At 49.8% G+C, this 20,541-nt stretch overlaps 1 protein-coding gene across 3 annotated transcripts in view; it reads right to left on the minus strand.

The window, feature by feature from the left end:
- Window positions 1-20,541, minus strand: part of GCKR (glucokinase regulator) — a 48,933-nt gene that overhangs the window by 13,565 nt on the left and 14,827 nt on the right. Inside the window, exons 3-8 of one of the 3 annotated variants that reach the window (XM_081856450.1) lie at window positions 6,409-6,533; window positions 4,887-5,071; window positions 3,974-4,042; window positions 3,194-3,262; window positions 2,748-2,821; window positions 1,805-1,871 (exon numbers count right to left, since the gene is read on the minus strand). In XM_081856450.1, coding sequence (XP_081712576.1) covers window positions 1,805-1,871; window positions 2,748-2,821; window positions 3,194-3,262; window positions 3,974-4,042; window positions 4,887-5,071; window positions 6,409-6,533 — 589 coding nt within the window. Of the gene's footprint in view, window positions 1-1,804; window positions 1,872-2,747; window positions 2,822-3,193; window positions 3,263-3,973; window positions 4,043-4,886; window positions 5,072-6,408; window positions 6,549-20,541 lie in introns of those variants that run through there. The other 2 variants (XM_081856452.1, XM_081856451.1) reach the window with 2 other exon arrangements.

The following is a 20,541-nucleotide window of genomic DNA, read 5'->3' on the forward strand; positions in this document are numbered from 1 at the left end:
GGACCTTACGTTTCTGGAAGTCCCGGAGGGTGAATGGGGCCGGCCTGAGTTTGGGACCCCCAGTAGGACACAGTTTCCTTAAGGTCCTTGCCGAGATTATGGATAGAGTTGAACCCGTGTCAAGCTCCATGCGGCATGGGGCCCCCTCTATCTGTACCTCTACATAAATTTTCTCTACGTTGGGGTGGGGCAACTGGTATACCTGGAAGTCTGTGAGCTCCGTCGAGTTGCCTTGGTGCGTTGGGCCCCGGGACCTGGGGCTCTTGGATTGGTCATCTGATGCCTGGCTTCGGGTGGGCCGAGCCCGACACACCCGGGCGATGTGTCCCAATTTTCTGCACTGCCTGCACTCTGCGTTGCGGAAACGGCAGGTCCTCCTCTCGTGACTTTCTCCACAGCTTGCGCAGTTCCCTCCTTCTCGTCGAGGCAGCTGTGGTATGTGGGCTGCTTGAGTGCGCTGCTGTACTCGGTGCACCTCCTCCCTGTCGGATCCCGAGTCGTTGGTGAGGTCTTCGTGGTGGACCCTCGGTTGGGACGGCTGGCTCAGCCGTGCCTCTTGCGTCGACCTCTCAGCAGCTTCCGTTGCCAGGGCCTCCTCCAGAGCGACCTGGAACGTTAGGTTCTTCTTAGCGTAGAGGCGTCGTTGCAGCTTCTCATCCTTCAGGCCACCGACGAGGCGGTCACGAAGCATGTTCTCCAGCTCTGAGAAGTTGCAGAACCGGGCAGCTTGGCGGAGAGAGGTCACAAACCCAGTTATGGTTTCCCCAGGGGCTTGCCGCTTTGCGTAGAAGGCATTTCGACGAGCCACCACTGAGGGCTGTGGCGAAAAGTGCCCCTTCAGCTGTTCCATTATTGTTTTGTATGGAACAGTAGCGACGTCTTCAGGCGCAAGGAGAGCCCGGGCGATTTCAAATGTCTCCTCTCCGCAGACGCTGAAGAATATTGCCCTCTTCTTGGCGTCTTCTTCATCGGTGACCCCTTTGGCTTCTAGGAGGAAGGTGAAACGGGAGGCGTACGCTTCCCAGTCTCCAGATGCTGGGTTGAATGGCGAGAAGCTGCTGTCAGTTGCCATTCTGAGTTCCTTGTGTCCCGGAGCTGAAGCCTGGATACACGGTGCGAGGCAGCGGTGCGGCAGGTGGCGGTGCTGCGGTGCTGTGTGTGGCAGTCAGCTCAGCGGGATCCCATCCTCGTCGCCAGTGAAATATACTCAGAGTCGCAAAGTGATTTCATGCTCTTCCTGCCAGCAAGGCAAGGGAAGCCAAGGCTTTTAGATGGCCCTTGAAATATACTCAGAGTCGCAAAGTGATTTCATGCTCTTTATTCAGCTCATAGTGGTGAGGAGGAATGAATGAATGTCCCCTCAAAGTATCTGCTTTATATACATTATTTACACAATGGGCTGCACATGATTGGCTAATTCCAGGATTCTACTGTAGGCCAATCAGGTTGTGGATTCACTTCTATCTGGAGCATGATTGGGTGGTTCCTGCTAACCAATCATACTGCTGCATTGTTCTAGGACCAATCAGACTGCTGCATTCTGAATCCTATTGTTCTAGGACCAATCAGACTGCTGCCTTTTGGAGCCTATTGTTCTAGGACCAATCAGACTGCTGCAGTTTGGATCCTATTCAACTCAGTACATAACAGCCCTGGTGGAGCTGCTCTTCATCAGAAGAATCTGTAGCTGGTGCTTGCTCCTTTGCAACAGCAGCTCTGGGGAGCAGCTGGGTACTCAGAGCCGAGGGTGCTGGTAGGCAAGGGTCTCTCCACACACACACACACACACCAGCAGCAGCCTCACCTTCTTTAGGTCCTCAATGCCCAGCAGCGCACTGTCCTCAGGGCCCTCCAGGGATGCTACAAGAGACCTGTGAGAAAAGGCATAAGAAATGCACTTGTCTGTGTGGGAACTAAATTTGCAGCCAAAATGAGATTTCAAGTTTTGCTGGATAAGCGAAGGGTTAAGACACCTGAAGATCCCCTATAAATTGCTAAAGAGGACACTCTGTGAGGTCATATCCCCTGCTTCCTCTTGGTAGGAAAAGTAACAAATGAAAATATTCCTTACCACTTCCTCCCTCCTCAGTCTCTTTTTCACCATGGAGCTGAAGAGAAAGGATGCTTAGTCTAGACTCCATTTTTTTATCTCAACCATATTTTTATAATGTCAGATTCTGCCTCTCTTGTTTTCACTGCTGCTTCTGCTGGGATCAGGTCTGAAACTTTCTGTAACAAGGTTAAGCTACCTTGTCCTAGAAGTTTCCACATCTTATGCTGCAAAGGGATGCAGACCCTTCAACTGTCCCAATTTAATCAGGGCATCTGATTTTGGGGGACCATGCTTTCAAGCAAGATCTTGGCCCTGAAATAAGTGCACCCTAGTTTTCTGCTTGGACATGTTGGAGAGTATGAGGATGGTCATTTTACACGCTGCTAACTAGATGTCAAACTCACACAAGTGAGTAAGAGGAAGGATAAATAATATCCCACCCTGCCCTCCAAATCCACCCCAAACTCTGAACCCTCGAACATGAAACTCTGCAGCCTAGAGCTCCAGTTACCACCAGCACCACACAAATGCACACATGCAAAAGACTCTCTTCTCCAAACTCAGGTCTGCACCTGAAACGTTTCCACATGCATTTGTCCCCCACATGTCCCAGACACCCCCACACCAGTCTAGTAGCCTAGAGTCCCAAACGGCTTTTTTTTTTACCACCCACCTGCTCATCCTGTGTCCTTACCTGTCCCCCCCAGCAATTATATACGTGTACTGGGGCAGCTGCCCCAACCCCTTCAGGAGTATGTTAAAGGATACCTAGGAAAAACAGACACAAAGACAGTCAGGGAGGTGAGGGGCGACCTGTGCCCCCCCCCAGCTCTGAGGGACCACCCCAAAGGCCACAGTGCAAAGCCTGCCCTTCCTATCAATGCAGTCCCTTTGTGGCATCCCAGGCAGGTGCCCCCTCCCAGTGCAGCCCTGAGCCAGGCTCAGTGGCAAACCCTCCAGCGCTAACTCCCAGGGGCAAGGGGGCAAGCCCCAGGGATGCCCCACAGATGGCAGCAGCCCTCCCTGCATCAGCAGGCCCTCTTCATTAGCTGCACAGCCCTTATCTCCAGGCATGGGGGGGGGGGCTTGAGAGAAAGGGGGGAGCAGAAGGAAGAGGAGGGCGAGGCAGGAGGCACTCACCGCCATGAGGAAGCCCATCCGGCCAGAGGCTCCCCCTCCACTCAGCACAATGAGCGTGTTGTCTGGTTCCTGAGGAAAGAAGGAAGAGACAAATAGGCTGGGTGTCCACCCACTCAGCTGATCCTGGCCCAGCTGCCAAGGGCCCTCTACCCCACTCCTCATAAGCAACTGAATACCTGGCCTCCACCATAGTTTACCCTCCATCCAGAGGAAACGGTGGTTGTAGCTGGACATGTGGGATAACTGGCCTCATACAGTATAACCAACATCTATTGCATGAAGGGGTTAATGCTGTATAGTAAGCTGCCCTGCCAGGTCACTTCCCCTCACCTTGAGAAGAAGGTAATCAAGCATTTTTTTGTATCTCAGTCTTTCCACTCTGCCGCCAATGTGAAGAAATGCCTACATTTTAGCTGTGAAGCTAAATGTGAAGAAACTACATTTAAGCTAAACTTAATTATGTGTTTGTATTACCATTTTAAGCCTGCCTGAAAAAAGCTACTGCATCTGTTACTCTACAGCAAATATTTTAAGGGGGAGAAAAGGAGGAAATCCCAGGAGAATCCAGTCTGCCTTAAAGTATCCTGGATTACTTAAACGAAAAGGCTAAAACTAGCCTATTTAAGCTTTCCTTTTAAGCTGCAAAGGGATGCACTCTGTTGAACTCACAAACATGATGAAGGAAAGATAATATCTAATTATTATATCCTCTCCTAGCATTTATACACATCCCGACAACACCACCACCCACCCACCCACCCACACTGCCTCCTGCCATACCTTCAGCACCTCCTGCACTTTGGCAATTATGTCCACCATGGTCTTCAGCACTGACTCGCTGTACAGCCTCTGGGGGAGACAGAAAAGCATGTCAGTGGCACTCAGTGCTATTTCTCCATCGCATCTGCTATGACTGTTCTAAACCAGTGCCCAGGTGCAGCAGTGGGCAGGATGGTTGCCAACAAACTGAGACAATGCTGGTAAGACAGAGACCTTGGTGTGTGTGTGTGTGTGTGTGTGTGTGGTTCCCAGATGCAGAAGATGGGGAGTTCGCCAGTTCAGGGCATGGTTGTGCCTCATCTGAAGGAGCGGGTCTGTAGTCTGGGGGCGCTCCCAGTTTCATCTCTGCTATTGGAGGCTCAGGTGACCTCTGTGGCAAGGGACACCTCATGTTAGCCTAGGATGGTGTGCCAACTACACCCTTTTCTGGTCAGAGATAGCTTAGCTGTCATTCGTGTGTTGGTAACTTCACAATTGGACTACTGTAATGCATCCAACATCAACTTCATTGGACTGGTCATGTCGTTTGGATGCCTGATTATCGTCTTCCAAAGTAACTACTCTCTTCCCAACTTAAGAATGGAAAGCGAAATACCGGTGGACAACAAAAGAGGTTAAAGGTGCCCTCAAGGCAAATTGTTAAAAATGTAGTATAAACACTGACAGTTGTGAAACACTGGCCTGCAAGCGCTCCAGTTAGAAAACAACCTTTACCAAAGGCACAAACTCAGGGTGAAGAGTAGAAATGAGCTAAGAGGAAGACACATTTGGCAAACCCTCATCATGATCAACTCCTGTCTGGAAACCCACAGGGTCCCTTCCAGCTCTGCTATTCTATGATTCTACAGTGTTGAAGGGTCGCATTCCAGATCACCCCCACCCCAGGCAAGTAGGCAGGGAGAGGCAGAGTCACCTTGTAGTTGACCAGCGCTTCGTCGTCTTCCTGGAATATTTCTGCATCACAGTCTCTGAGCAGCTGGACGATCTGTGCAGCGTCCGCCTTGTCCAGCTCCCGGGTGATGGGGTTGGACTTCTCTGTGATGGGCAAGGCAGCCTCATACCCTGCCAGCTGGGAGAAAAAGGCATGAAGGGAGGGAGCTGTGGGGAACAGACGCAAGGGGGGCAATAAGCACTGCAGAACAGCTGCAAGGTGCCGCCCTCCGAGATCTGCTGGGATCCACCCTGAGACAAGCTGTGCCTGCCTAGACTTTCCGGTGGGTTTTCCCTTGGCATGTGGCACATTTTTGCTGACTTTCCACCTAGGACTTTTGAAGTCCTGGGACACATGTCCCAGAATCTTTGCCCCATTGAGCACCTGTGCACAGGGCCGCTATGCAAATCCATGACAATTTTCTATTTTTATTTAGATGCTAATCTGCCAACACCATGACTCACTGTGACTGACATACACAATATGATCAGACACATCAATGCTGTACGGGTGCAGCCTCAAAGGGACATGTAATCCAGCGTCCAGATATGGGGCGCCTCTTCTCAAGGAGTTTCAGAAAGAGGCTTGGAAATGTACTGAGGTCCTGGATCAAACCTCCTCCCAGGATATGTTGCAGGACACGGGGGAGAATATCCCATCCTTGGAGGGCTCCGCAAGGGGCAAGGAAGAGATTCTGAAGTTTAAGGAAGAACTTTCTGACAGTAAGAGCCGTGGACTCTCCTTCCTTGGAGGTTTTTAAGCAGAGGCTGGGTGGCCCTCTGGCAGGGATTCTTTCGCTGTCATTCCTGCATTGCAGGGGGTTAGGCTAGATGACCTTGGGGTGCCTACCAACTCTACAGTTCTCTGGTTCTATGATTCAGGCACTCATACCAACCAGAGAGGCCATCACTCCCCACTCCAACAGAGCACCCACCCTCCCTCCCTCTTTCAGCATCTTTCCGTTCAACAAACAACAACCCTGTGGGGACTCAGGCTGCCTTCTCTTCCGCAGCCCTGGGACCTGTGGCAACAGGAGGTCCTGCTGGGAAATCGCAGGTGGGCAGAGAGGGCTGTGGTGCCCCTCAAGTCCTGCTTGTGGGGGCTTCTTCCCAGGGCCGTCTGCCTGGCCACTGTGAGAACAGGAAGCTGGACTAGATAGGGGATCCTTGGCCTGATCCTGCAGCCAGGCTCTTCTTGTGCACTTGTGGGGCCTTCTGCATGCAGGCAGGTGCTCAGTGACAGAGCTATGCCTGGACCCTTCTTCTAGGGGCAAGCGCTGGGTGCATCCCCCTTTTCCACTTATCTGGTGGTGCCACTCGGACAAATGAAGCTTCCTTCCGAAGAAATGCAGGCACCCACCCCCACTCCCCACCCCTCAGAAGCAAGGCTTCCTTTCACCAAGCTCCATTCTGCCAGACCATTTGCCCCCCTGCCCTTGGGGGCAGGTCCACCTGTCGCAGGGAAGTGCTGGCCCTTCTCTCCCAGCTCCTGCTCCCATCCTTACCTCCCACTTGCCCTGGTCTGGCGTGTCGATGACATGAGGGTATTTCTTGGTGCCCCGCATGGTTCAAGACCAAGAACAGGCTCAGAGCTCCGGATGCTGCTTTTGCCGGCCTTATCAGGCCTCTGCTGTAATGATTAATCCAGGCAGTTAAAATTCAAGCTGCTCATTGCTCTGTGTCCAGAGCAGAGATGCCTTGCTTATGGGGGGCGGGGGGCGGGGAGGCAGGGCTGCCCCCTCTATCTCCTGGAGGGCACAGTCAGGTGATTGCATCACTCCTGGCTCACCAGGAGGAGGGAACAGGCCTCTGGTTGATAGCTGCATGGCAAGCAAGGCCAGAGAGGCTCTGTTGGAAGGGCACCAAGAGAGAGGAGGGAGGGAGATGTACTGGACAGAGTGTCGGACCTGGGAGAGCAGGGTTTGAATCTCCACTCAGCCATGATGCTTGCCAGTCACTGCCTCTCAGCCTAACATACTTCACAGGGTTTTTGTGGGGTTTAAATGAGGAGAACTCTCTGTGCCACCTTGAGCTCCCTGGAGAAAAAGATACAATGGGATAGAAAGGCAATGAAATGACTAAGAATGCCACGGCTCTCCCATAGCCCCAGAAGGGTCTCAGGCCCAGGTGGAAGACTTTGTCCCACTCTAGCTGCTGTGGAGCTGAGGCCCAGAGGCAGTGGTTGCAAAGGCACTAAGGACAGCAGCTGGCAAACTCAGGAGGAAGATGAAACCAGACTGAATCTTTGGGCTTTGCAGTTCGCAGCTCTGGGGTGGCTCAAACCTAAATCCCGGTCTCTCCCACTGGCATTTGCCCTGGAGCCCAGGACACGAAGCAAAACATGTTTGCTTTCACCAGGCGAGGGTCAAAGAGCCCTTGTCACGCTTAATGACGCCTCCTTTCCTAGCCTGTGCCAGACTCCAGGACAAAGGCCCGTCTGTCCTGTGAGCAGCAGCAGCAGGAAATTGTCTGGTTCTTCCCTGAACACTGGCGGAGGAAGGGGGTGCAGTGGGTGCGGCCCACCCCAGGTCATCACCGCCCCACCCCCTGGGATGCTTGCCCTGCCCCCACGGACAGCTAGCCCCGCCTGCAGGTGCACAGCATGTGTGCCGTTCCCGGTGCCGGGACAGCTACCTCCACCTCTGTCTCTGAGTGTTTAGATAAGTGGTTTTGAACCAGTGTACCGTGGCACCCTGGGGTGACTTGAATGGTATGTTGAAACGGATCGGAAAGGGGGGGGGAACTATTCTCTTTTTCAATATGATTTACCTAACAACCCCCCCCCCCAAGAAGAACCGCCAGTGATTGATAGCAAGTGAGATGGGAAAATAAACTGTGTGGAAACAAAATTATTAACCAAAGGCTTTGTTTTGCGGAAGATCTGGAAAGGAAACGAAAGGCTTTTGGTATGAGACAGACTTGGTTGCAAGATTTACAGTCAAAGGGGGAGAGGTGCTACGGTTTTGTTATCATATCTGAATTCCACAGCTGAATTGGCAACAACTCCCCTGAAAAGGCTGATTTATGGAGCAACTGATCTGGGAAAGTTAATGAGCAGACACTTAGACTGTATTTTATGGAAACTGTTGAAATGGCGTCTGCCACTTGAATAGGACTTTTGGATCAACGTGAAAACCCACACAAGACTATAATAATTGTCAGAGCTGCCTCTAGGTCCCAGCTCACAGAGGACCAACGCCCAGTTGATGTAATGTACAAAAGTCTTTATTGAAGTTTAGTTTCCATTTCAAACCCCAGAGCGTGCAGCCCTACGTCTTGGCTCTAGATCGGCGAAGTCCCCTCTGAGTCACTACCCCTTCCGCACCAGTTTAAGATCCTAGCCCGGCTCCACCTCCTGCGCTGTTCCTTCCTCCTCTGGGTCCTTCTGCCCCCTGGGGTTTCCTCCCTCCTGGACTCTTCTGACGCTGACCCCCCTGAGTCTTGCCTTTCCTTCCTTCCGGCGGGCTTTAGGACCTGGCTCCCTATCCGGGCTACCTGCTGTGCCGCTCGCCTGTACATTTGAACTTGGCGCGCGCGCCCAGCCGGTGACTTTACTCTTGACCGTTTCCCCGCTCTCCGATGGAGGCGTGGTCAATCCTGACTCATCTCCTCTCTCTGGGGGTGAGAACACTGGTCCCGATGCCTGGGACTCCTCCCCCCCACTGCGCTCTGGTGGGGAAGCTGGTCCTGATTTCCAACTGCTGCTCAGGGAGTCCCCGCTGGCCCCTTCCTTCTGGGGTTTCCCCCTTGGCACCCCCCTTGCCCTGGCCATCGGCGCTCCCTTCTGTGAATCCTCTGATTCGCTGGAAAGACTCGTGGAATCTCTCTGACCACTGTCACTGCCTACACCCCCCTCGGATTCCTCCTCCTCACTCTCCATTTGCTCCATCTCCTGTGTCTCTGCTCCTGAACCCCTGACATCCATCCCCCCTCGAAGCCCCCCCTTCCCCCTCCCCCTCTTCAGGTGCGGGTTCCGGGAGCTCCAGTGTTGTGGGGGTGATCGCTGGATACAGTTCGTCCCGTGGCGTGCAGCCATCTGGATAAGTCCGGGAAGTCCTGCATGGGCTCATCGACGGCGATCTTCTCTGCACCACCTCTTTGGTGGTCTTGGGTCTCTCCCCCCTTGCAGTTTCGTCTTTCACAGCACCGTTCAGCCCCTCCCAGAACAGGTCTCTGACGGCAGCTGACTCTTTCTCCCACCCCAGTGCGTTGACCAATGCGAAAAAATGGGAGTGATATTGTCTCACAGTGGCTCTGCCTTGTCTCAGTCCATGTACCTCTTTCCTGGCGATATCTACATCAATCTCTGACAAAAAACACGCATCCATCGCTTTAATGAAAGCATCCGCATTCCGGAGGGCTGGATCCTTATCTCTCCAGAGATTGCGCAACCATGCTTTAGCTTCTCCATGGAGATGACTGACTATGAAGCCTACTTTCTCCTCCTCATCTCTAAAATCCTTCTCCAGCAACTTTAGTGCATAAATCACGTCTGCTTTGAAGTTAGGATACTGCTGCAGATTCCCATCGAAATGAGACACAAGGCTCCCTCCTCTCTTCCCCAGCCCAATCCCCTCTGGTCTGGGTCCCGGCAGCCCCTGTGTAGTCAACGCTTCTAACCTGGCTCGCAGATCCTGGCAGGCAGCCGCTGCTTCCGCCTCCTTTTTCCTGGATGCCAAAATCTCCGCGTTAAGTTGTGTTACTGCGTTCCGCAGGCTTGCTATGTGTTCTTCGGTAGTCATTTTGCCTCCTTTTCGTGAGCTCGCGAAGCACCAATCTTCGCCCCTCGCTGCGTTCCCTCACGTTGCGAGGTTTTAAAAGTGGAGAGGGGACTTACTGTCAGAGCTGCCTCTAGGTCCCAGCTCACAGAGGACCAACGCCCGGTTGATGTAATGTACAAAAGTCTTTATTGAAGTTTAGTTTCCATTTCATTTTTTTTAAAATAATTTTTATTAATTTTACAACATAAACAAAAAACAAACAAACATAACACGACTTCCCCAAACCTCCCCTTCACTGCATCCTTATTTTAAAATTTTTTTTAGCAATCCTTCATCCCTTTTTATATTTAATTCTCTTTAAAGCTTTTTTTTCTTCTAAATTTCAATTTTTACAGCTGTAATTCTTTATATCCAATCCCTTGACATCTTAACATTCCGAAATTTTGCAACAATTTTTAAGATAGATTTTGAATTTTTTCCAGTCTTCTTCCACTGTCTCTCTCTTCTGGTCACGGATTCTGCCGGTCATCTCTGCCAGTCCCATGAATTCAGTCACCTTGGTCTGCCATTCTTCCAGAGTAGGTACTTCTTTAGTCTTCCAATACTTCGCCAAAAGAATTCTTGCTGCTGTTGTTGCGTACATAAAGAATGTTCTATCTTTCTTTGGAACCGTTTGGCCCACCATGCCCAAGAGAAAAGCCTCTGGTTTCTTTATAAATGTCCACTTAAGGATTTTCTTAATTTCATTATAGATCATTTCCCAGTAGGCCTTAATCTTCGGGCAGGTCCACCAAAGATGATAAAAAGTTCCTTCGCATTCATTACACTTCCAGCAATTGTTATTGGGCAAATGATATATCTTTGCAAGCTTGACTGGGGTCATGTACCACCTATAGATCATTTTCATTATATTCTCTTTCAAGGCACTACATGCCGTAAATTTAATACCTGTGGTCCATAACTGCTCCCAGTCAGCAAACATAATATCATGACCAACATCTTGTGCCCACTTAATCATAGCTGATTTAACCGTTTCATCCTGTGTGTTCCATTTTAGCAGCAAATTATACATTCTAGACAAATTCTTAGTATTGGGTTCTAGCAATTCTGTTTCTAACTTTGACCTCTCCTTCTGAAATCCTAGTTTCCTGTCCTGCTTAAAGGTTTCATTAATCTGGTAATAATGTAACCAGTCTCGGACTTTAGGTTTCAATTTCTCAAAACTCTGTAGTTTCAGGTTTTCACCATCATATTCTATAATTTCACAATATTTTGGCCAATCTGAGTCCATGTTCAGTCTTTTTACCGCCTTGGCTTCCATTGGTGACAACCACCTGGGGGTTTTACTCTCTAACAAATCTTTATATCTATTCCATACATTATACAGTGCTTTCCTGACAATATGGTTTTTAAAGTTTCTATGTACCTTTACCTTGTCATACCATAGATATGCATGCCAACCAAAGTTGTTATCATAACCTTCCAGATCCAGAATATCTGTATTCTCAAGAAGTAGCCATGGTTTCAGCCAGCAGAAAGCTGCTGCTTCATAGTAAAGTTTTAAGTCCGGCAGGGCAAAGCCCCCTCTATCCTTTGCATCGGTCAGAATCTTAAATTTTATTCTGGGTTTTTTGCCCTGCCAGACAAATTTAGATATATCTTTCTGCCACTTCTTGAAACAATCCATCTTGTCTAAAATTTGCAATGTCTGGAACAGAAATAACAATCTCGGCAGTACATTCATCTTGATAACAGCAATTCGGCCTAACAAGGAAAGTCTCAGCCTAGACCATATATCGAAATCTTTCTTCACTTTCAACCAACATTTCTCATAATTATCTTTAAATAAGTTCACATTCTTAGATGTTAAGTTCACCCCCAGATATTTTACTCTTTTTGCAATTTCCAAACCGGTTTCTCTTTGAAAACTATCTTTTTCCCCCATTGTTAGATTTTTTTCCAAGACTTTTGTCTTATGTTTGTTTAATTTAAAACCTGCTACTTGACCAAATATTTCAATTAGTTCCAAAACTCTTTTTGTACTGGCTTCTGGCTGTTGTAGTGTCAAAACTAGATCATCTGCAAATGCTCTTAACTTATATTGTTTAGTTCCGACTTGTATTCCTTTAACCATCTGGTCCCTTCTAATCATGTTCAGGAAAACCTCCAGTACCGATATAAACAATAGGGGGGATATTGGGCATCCCTGTCGTGTCCCTTTCTCTATTGGAATCTCGTCCATAACCATACCATTTACAATTAGTTTAGCCTTTTGCTCAGAATATATTGCACCTATACCATTTTCAAAATTTTTGCCTACCCCCATCCCTTGGAGATTCCTCTTCATAAAACTCCAACAAATGTTGTCAAAGGCTTTCTCTGCGTCCACAAAAATCAAAACAGCCTTTCTATTTATGTCAGTTTCCAGAAGTTCTAAAATGTCTATAATGTTCCTCATATTGTCTGACAATTGTCTACCTGGCAGAAAGCCTGTTTGGTCCCCGTGAATCTCCTCCAACAAAACTTTTTAAAATCTTTTTGCTAAAATGTCTGCAAAAATTTTATAATCCACATTCAAAAGTGATATAGGGCAGTAGTTCTTAACTTGATGTTTCTCAGTTTCTGTCTTCGGTATAAGTGAGATGAATGCTTCCTTCCACGATTCGGGAGCCTTTTTCCCCTCCAAGATTTGGTTACAAACTTCTTTCAATGGTTGTACTAGCCATTCCTTCAGTGCTTTATAGTATTTCGCAGTTAGTCCATCTGGTCCTGGTGATTTCCCTAGTTGCGTATCCTGAATGGCACTCTCTACTTCTTGGTCTGTAATTTTCTCATTCAAACTCCTTCTGTTTTTTTCCGAAATTTTTGGTAGGCCGTATTTTTCAATGAATTCTTCTATCTGTTGTTCATTTTTTGGCCCTTGTTTGTACAGTTTCTTAAAAAAACTTTGAAAACAGTTACTTATCTCATTTGGTTTATTAATAAACTTCCCATCTACTTCGAGTGATGTCACCGTATTTAGCTTTTGTCTCTTTTTCAATTGCCATGACAGTAGCTTCCCACATTTATCTGCTGACTCAAAGGTCTTTTGCTTCATTTGTTTTATTTTCCATTCTATTTCCTGATTCATCAGTTCCATATATTGTGTTTGATAAAACTTTATTTCTCTTAAAATCTCATGTGAGTTAGGCTTAGATCTCAGTTTCTTCTCCCCTTCTTTTATTAGGTTCCAAATTTTCTCTTTCCTCTCATTCTGTTTTTTCCTCTTTATTGAATTCTGTTGTATTAGGAAGCCGCGCATCACGGCTTTGCTTGCGTCCCAAATTACTCTTTTTTCGACATCTGATCTCAGGTTTATCTCGAAGTAGTCTTTAAGTGTCTTTTGGGCCTTTTTACAAATTTCTTCATCTCCAAAAAGAGTGTCATTCATTCTCCATCTAAAGGTTCCAGATGTTGTCAGTTTCATTTCCATCTTCACAGCATTATGGTCGGAACAGGTTTTTGGGCAAATTTCTGTTTTTTTAACCCTTGATGCCAAATTACTAGAAATCCAAATTTGGTCTATTCTAGTCCATGTCATTTTTGCTTCAGAGAAAAAGGTCCCTTCCCTTTCCAGAGGGTTCCTAGTTCTCCAAATGTCAATCAGGTCCATAGTGTCAGTCAGTTCAAAAAAAGTCTTTGGTAATCTTCCATCATTAGATATTACTTGTCTTTGGGCCTTGTCCATGTTTGTGGAGACAACTCCATTCATATCGCCCATCATTATAATTTTGAAGTCCAAAAAATCCATTAAAGTCTCATGCAACTTCTTGAAGAATTCAGCCTTCCCCTCATTTGGTGCATAAACTCCAACAATCAAAATCTTTTCTCCATGAGTTTGAATTTCCACTGCCAGGTATCTTCCTTGGTCATCCTTAAAGATCATTTTTGGCTCGAGTTTTTCCTTAACATAAATCACTACTCCTCTTTTCTTGACTTTGTCTGATGAAATAAATTCTATTCCTAATCTCTTATTTGTTAAGAGTTTTCTGTGTGTCCTGGCAATGTGGGTTTCTTGTAAACAGATTACATCTAAATGTTCTTTCTTTAAAATATGAAACACTTGACCCCTTTTTCGGGGATGGTTTAGACCATTACAATTCCAGCTCAAGAGTTGCAGAGACATTTTTGTTACTGGGTACCTCTTCCACCGACTGCACCCAGCTGTTGTTCCTCCTCGGTCGGTGCTTGGTTCAATCCAAATGATAAGTTTGAAATGTCCGGTATTTCCCTCTCACTAACAGTTCCTTTCTGAAGATCCTCTAGGTTTCTTTCCAGAAAAAGTTCTTTATCCTGATTTGTTTTTATTTTGATTTTCTTCCCTTTATAGTTAAAGGACAGCCCTTGTGGGAATTCCCATCTAAATGGGATATTGTTCTGTTTGAGTAAATCCACTAATTCTTTAAATTGAGTTCTAACCTCCAAAAAGTGTTTAGGAATATCCTTGAAGATCTGTATCTGAGAATTTTTAATGACCAAGGCCTTCTGGAAATGTAAGTTCAATATTTTATCTCTTTGTTCCTTTGATCTCAGGGTGATTAAACAATCTCTTGGTTTCTTGCCTTGCTTCCTGCCGATCCGAAAGGCTGTAGTTATTACAAATTCATCTTCCTCTCCATCTAGCTCGTCATTCCAGAAGTCTTGAAATTTATCTGTAAGGAATTCCCCAAGCTTGTCCTCTTCCTCTTCTGGTACCAATCTCAGTTTCAAGTTCTTACTTTTCCTTTCCAATTCCAATAGGGCTAAAGCTGCATCATGTTCATGTACTTTTTTTGCAATTGGCGCAAATTTTCCCTTGGTTTCTTCAGCAGTGGTCCTGGCACTCTCAGCTATTTTCCTTGTTTCCGTAGTCTCTTGAATTAAACAGTTGATAGAGTCTGTATTAGATGATATTGTCGTTGTGTTCAAGTCTAGTCTTGTTGTCAGCTCCGTCAGTTTCTTAGAGTTCTCTGTAGATTGTTTAGTAAGCTCTGCAGACTGCTTAGTAAGTACTTCTAGAGATTGGTTTATTCTGAGCAGAGCCTGTGTCATTGAATCCATTGATGCTGCTGTTGTTTTCTCTTGTGCAGCTGCTGCTCCTGATATAGAACCTCTTTTAGCTTGTTTTTGAGCCTGCTTTGTTTTACTTCTTGTTGAAATTTCTTCCTGCTGGTTGCTCATAACTCAAGGTCATTCACACAGGAAAGTTGCAAGTGGAAAATCCCGCTAAATACACCGTAATGCAACTGAAGCCCTCTAGAGGGAGAAATTGTGTCCAAGTAGAGGTAACAGCTACAAAGAAACGGAAAGTTCCAAAGGCACAAGTCCAACCAAAAGTCCCTACTTTGTAGCACTTTATAGTATTAAAACTGTAATCCACCAAAGTCCCGTTAAAATGTTTCAAATAAATCTTATTTTGTAACCGCTATCTTTTGACAGCTCGTTTGACAGTTCCTTTTCTAGGCAATCGCTGCTCCGGCAGCCTGGCCAGAAGTGTCGGCAGCAGAAGCTTCCCCGTTCGTTACTCCTTTCTTTTACAGGTTAAATTAATTCTATCCCCCCCCCCTTCCCCTGCTCTATAGGGGGGGGATCCTTTCGATGTCTGGTCTGGTAAAGTTCAAAATAATTTCCCTTTTAAGTACAGCTCAGTCTTTTTATTGCTTCGTTACTCATGCAGATCCGGGAGGTTGACTTCCTTAATTTTATCTCCCGTTTTCAGCCAAATCTTCTAGATTTTAAAAGTCCCGTTTCCTTAATTTCCGTTCTTACTCACGGGTATTGTTGTTACCAATCGTTAATTTCAGAAAGGAATCGGCGCTCTCCGTCAATGGCGACGCGGCTTCACTCCGCAAGCTGGGTAGCGATCCTCAGCACCGCGCTCGCCCCGATGCCGCTCCGGAGCCTTTAAAAAGGCTCTTTTACGATACCGGGGGGCGCAAAGGTGCCCACCGAATCTCCTTGCTCACAGGCTTCAGCGCCTGTGATTTTAGGGGTCCCCCGCTTGCCGTAGCGGGTAAGACCCGAACTTACGGAGCAGTCCTGCCTCGGAGCTCGAGGCTAGGACCGCCATTGAACGCTGGCGCCGACCGGAAGTCGAAGTTTAGTTTCCATTTCAAACCCCAGAGCGTGCAGCCCTACGTCTTGGCTCTAGATCGGCGAAGTCCCCTCTGAGTCACTACCCCTTCCGCACCAGTTTAAGATCCTAGCCCGGCTCCACCTCCTGCGCTGTTCCTTCCTCCTCTGGGTCCTTCTGCCCCCTGGGGTTTCCTCCTTCCTGGACTCTTCTGACGCTGACCCCCCTGAGTCTTGCCCTTACTTCCGGCGGGCTTTAGGACCTGGCTCCCTATCCGGGCTACCTGCTGTGCCGCTCGCCTGTACATTTGAACTTGGTGCGCGCGCCCAGCCGGTGACTTTCCTCTTGACCGTTTCCCCGCTCTCCAATGGAGGCGTGGTCAATCCTGATGCATCTCCTCTCTCTGGTGGTGAGAACACTGGTCCCGATGCCTGGGACTCCTCCCCCCCACTGCGCTCTGGTGGGGAAGCTGGTCCTGATTTCCAACTGCTGCTCAGGGAGTCCCCGCTGGCCCCTTCCTTCTGGGGTTTCCCCCTTGGCACCCCCCTTGCCCTGGCCATCGGCGCTCCCTTCTGTGAATCCTCCGATTCGCTGGAGAGACTCGTGGAATCTCTCTGACCACTGTCACTGCCTACACCCCCCTCGGATTCCTCCTCCTCACTCTCCATTTGCTCCATCTCCTGTGTCTCTGCTCCTGAACCCCTGACAATAATGTTTGCTTCAACTCGCTTGTGGAGAAAACTCAGCGTTTATTAAGAATAACAACAACATAACAACAAGAAGATTGGAAGACGGGATTTGTAAAGGAAAACAACAAAGAGATGGAAAGATGGGACTTGTGAACATCAAAGCAGCAGAAATATGAGATGACTGGACCCTTTCTGAACTCGAAGCACGGGTACCCCCAACAAAAATTTAAAATTCGGCTAAATATTTGGAGTTTATTATTGTCAGAGCTGCCCCAAGGTCCCAGCTCACAGAGGACCAACGCCAGGTCGTCGTTATGTACAAAAGTCTTTATTGAAGTTCAGTTTCCATTTCAAAGCCGCAGCGCGCAGCTCTACATCTTAAACCCTAGACCGTCGAAGTCCCGTCTGAATCTCCTCCCCCCTGACACCAGTTTAAGATCCTAGCCCTGCTCCACCTCTTCCGCTGCTCTCTCCTCCTCTGGGTCCTCCTGCCCGCTGGGGCATTCCCCTTTCTGGACTCTTCTGATGCTGAGTCGCCTGACTCCTCCCCCTGCCTCCGGCGGGCTTTAGGACCTGGTTCCCAATCCTCATTCTCTGCTGTCCCGCGCTCCTGTACATTTGAACTTGCCTCTCGCGCCAACCCAGTGACCTTCCTCCTGACCGTTACACTGCTTCTGTCACTGGTTCCCTCTTCCGGGAGGCTTGCTGGACTTGACCTCCCCTCCTTTGCCTGACTCTCCGATGGAGGCGTGGTCATCCCTGACTCATCTTCTCTCCCTGGTGGGGGATACGCTGGCCCCGATACCTGGGACTCTTCCCCCCCCCACTATGCTCTGGTGGGGAAGCTGGTCCTGATTTCCAACTGCTGCTCTGGGAGTCCCCGCTGGCCCCTTGCTCCTGGAGTGTCCCCCTTGGGAACCCCCTTGCCCTGGCCACCGGCGCCCCCTTCTGTGAATCTTCCGATCCGCTGGAGAGGCTCATGGAATCTCTCGGGCCACTGTCACCTTCTCCTACGCTCCCCTCGGATTCTTCCCCTTCGCTCTCCATCTCCTCCCTTCCCTGTGCTTCTGCTCTTGAGCCCCTGACATCCATCCCCCCCTCGAAGCCCCCCCTTCCCCCCTCTCCCTCTTCAGGTGTGGGTTCCGGGTGCTCCAGTGTTGTGGGGGTGATTGCAGGATACAGTTCCTCCCCCCTGTTGTGCAACCAGCCGGCTGGATCCTGCCAGTCCGTGGCGGGCTCGTCGACGTCGATCTCCTCTGCTTCCATTTCTTTGCAGGTGTGCTCGAACCCAGGATCCTCCCCCAACACGTCCATGTCTCCCTCTTCCCCTGTCGCCTCGGGTGACGTTGCGTGCCAGGGCCCTCCCGGCAGTTCCCTGCTCCACCCCCCCTCTGGTTGAGTGTCCCACCAATAAGAGCGGTCTGTGCCAAAACCTGAGATTCATCCCTCTGGAGAGGTGGTTTCTGGCGCCGTTTCCTCCGCTGATGAGAACCCCTGGAACGTGCTGGCTGAGAGCGTGGGTGTGAAAAGATATTCATCGAAATAATCTGCCGGCATGGGTCTGTGTGGGAAAAGAGCATGGAACTCGTCTATGAGATAGTGCTCCTCCACCGCATAGTACGGTACCCACCTATTGGCGCTGGCCGGGGTACCTTCCCTGGCGAGGAGATATTCAACCCCCTCTTCCCCCCATCTCGAGTCTAAAATCTCCGTGGCTTCGTTAAGTGGCACCGCCCTCTGGGACCCCCCCCCTTGTTGGTGATTTGCTGGGTGGGTCTGGTGCGTTCCCTGGCGCCTGAAACCTGTGGGGTTCCTTGTAGGGTGTGAGCACTGATCTATGAAAGACCGGGTGCATTCTGGATCCCTCCGGGAGTGTCAACCTGAAGGCCACTGGATTGATCTGTGCCTCGACTTGGTAAGGCCCTAGCTGCTTGTGTCCGAGCTTTTTCTTAGCTAACGATCTGGCCGGCACCTGCCTGGGCTGCTAACCAGACCCAGTCCCCCACCTGTATGTCTTCCCCAACTCTCCTGTGTCTGTCTGCCTGCATTTTGTATGCGTGTTTTGCTAGCTCCAATTGCCTTCGGAGTTGCTCGTGGACCTCCTATAACTCCACTGCCAAGGCCTCTGCTCCCTGTGGCTCCCCCTCCCCCACTCTCTCTAATCCCGGGAAGGTTCTGGGATGCCGCCCATTGTTGGCGAAGAACGGTGTCACCCCCCTGGACACGTGCTTCGTGTTGTTGTAGGCAAACTCGGCCAGCGGTAGGTAGTCCACCCAGGTCGAGGGCTGTTGATTCGCGTAGCATCTCAGGTACTGCTGCATGATGGCGTTGACCCTCTCCGCTTGTCCGTTGGTCTGCGGGTGTCTTGCCGACGCTAGGTTGATCTTGACGTTCAGGATGCCCATCAGCTTCTGCCAGAAGCTCGAGATGAACTGGCACCCCCGGTCGGACAGGATAGACCGCGGTAGGCCGTGCACCTTGAACACGTGGTCTATGAACAGCTTGGCGGTCTGTTCTGCTGTGGCCACCTTCGCGCAAGGAATGAAGTGCGCCATCTTGGTGAACATGTCTACGACCACGAGTACTGCTGTTTTGCCCTGCGAGCTGGGCAGATCTGTGACAAAGTCCAGGGCCACCCTCTCCCACGGTTCGAGCGGTGTCTGTAGCGGTTCCAGCAGTCCCGCCGGCGGTCTGTGTACTGGCTTGGCCCTTTGGCATGTGTCGCACCTAGTGACGTATTCCGCGACTTCTCCCCTCATCTTGGGCCACCAAAAGTCTCTGGCTACTAATTCCACCGTCTTGTCTTTGCCGAAGTGCCCGGCGCTGGGCGCGTCGTGTAACTGTTGCAGTACTTTCGCGCGGAGGTCGTCTCCCGGCACGTAGAGGGCCCCTTTGCGGATGAGCAGTCCGTCGCGTATCTAGAACTCGTCGTCCTTCACTGTGCCACTTCGCACCTCCTCCATCTTGGATCGTGTGAAGGAATCTGTCTGCAGCGCGCGACGTACCGCGTCCAGGTCCACGGTGGCTGAAGCGCATGCCCACGCTTTCGGTGCGAAAATGTGTTTGGCCGCCACCGGTGCCGCTTCCTCGAGATACTGCGGCTTCCTGGATAGCGCATCCGCCATGATATTGTCTCCCGGGATGTATTCTATCCTGAAGTCGAAATCCGCAAAGAACTCCGCCCAGCGGATGTGTCTCTGGTTCAGGAACCGCGCCGTGCGCCAGTACTCCAGGTTCTTATGGTCCGTGCAAACCTGCACTGTGTGTTTGGCTCCGATGAGGAAGTGCCGCCACGCCTTGAAGGCTGCATGGATGGCCAGCAACTCCCTGTCCCAGATGGTGTAGTTCTGCTCCGACTTGCTGAGTTTCCTGGAGTAGAAGGCACACGGCCTCCAGTCCCCTTGCGGGTCTTGCTGCAACAGGACTGCCCCCACGGCTCTGTCCGAGGCGTCCGTTTCAACCCTCATTGGTCGGCTGGGGTTGACGTGTAGCAGCTGTTCTTCGGACGCGAAGAGATGCTTGAGTCTCTGAAAAGACCGCTCCGCCTGGTCCGTCCAGATGAATTTCTTTTTCTTGGAGCTGAGGGTGTCTGTGATGGCCGGCGTCTCCATCGCGAATCCCCTGATGAATTTGCGATAGAAGTTGGCGAAACCGACAAACTTCTGGACCTCCTTCCTATTGCGTGGGCTCTTCCAGTCCAACACCGAGCGGACCTTGGCGCTGTCCATGGCGAGTCCCTTGTCGGACAGCTTGTAGCCCAGGAAATCCACCTCCGTCATGTCAAACTGGCACTTCTCCAGCTTGGCGTAAAGTCTGTGCTCCTGTAGTCTCTGCAGAACTTCCTTGACGTCCCTCTCGTGAGCCTCCTGCAATTCTGAGAAGATCAGGATGTCGTCCAGGAAGCAGACGCACTTCTTGTAGAGGAGTCCCGCTAACACGTGATGCATGAAGGCTTGGAAACAGTGTGAGCCATTTTGTAAGCCAAACGGCATAACTATATATTCATAGGTGCCTAGGGGCGTAAACATGGCCGTCTTCCACTCGTCGCCCTCCCGCATGCGTATAAGGTTGTACGCCCCTCGTAGATCCAACTTGGTGAAGATGCGTCCCTTCCTCACCGTCGCGAGCAGGTCGTCG

This window comes from Podarcis erhardii, assembly GCF_964252035.2.
Source record: "Podarcis erhardii genome assembly, chromosome: 3".
NCBI lineage: Eukaryota > Metazoa > Chordata > Lepidosauria > Squamata > Lacertidae > Podarcis > Podarcis erhardii.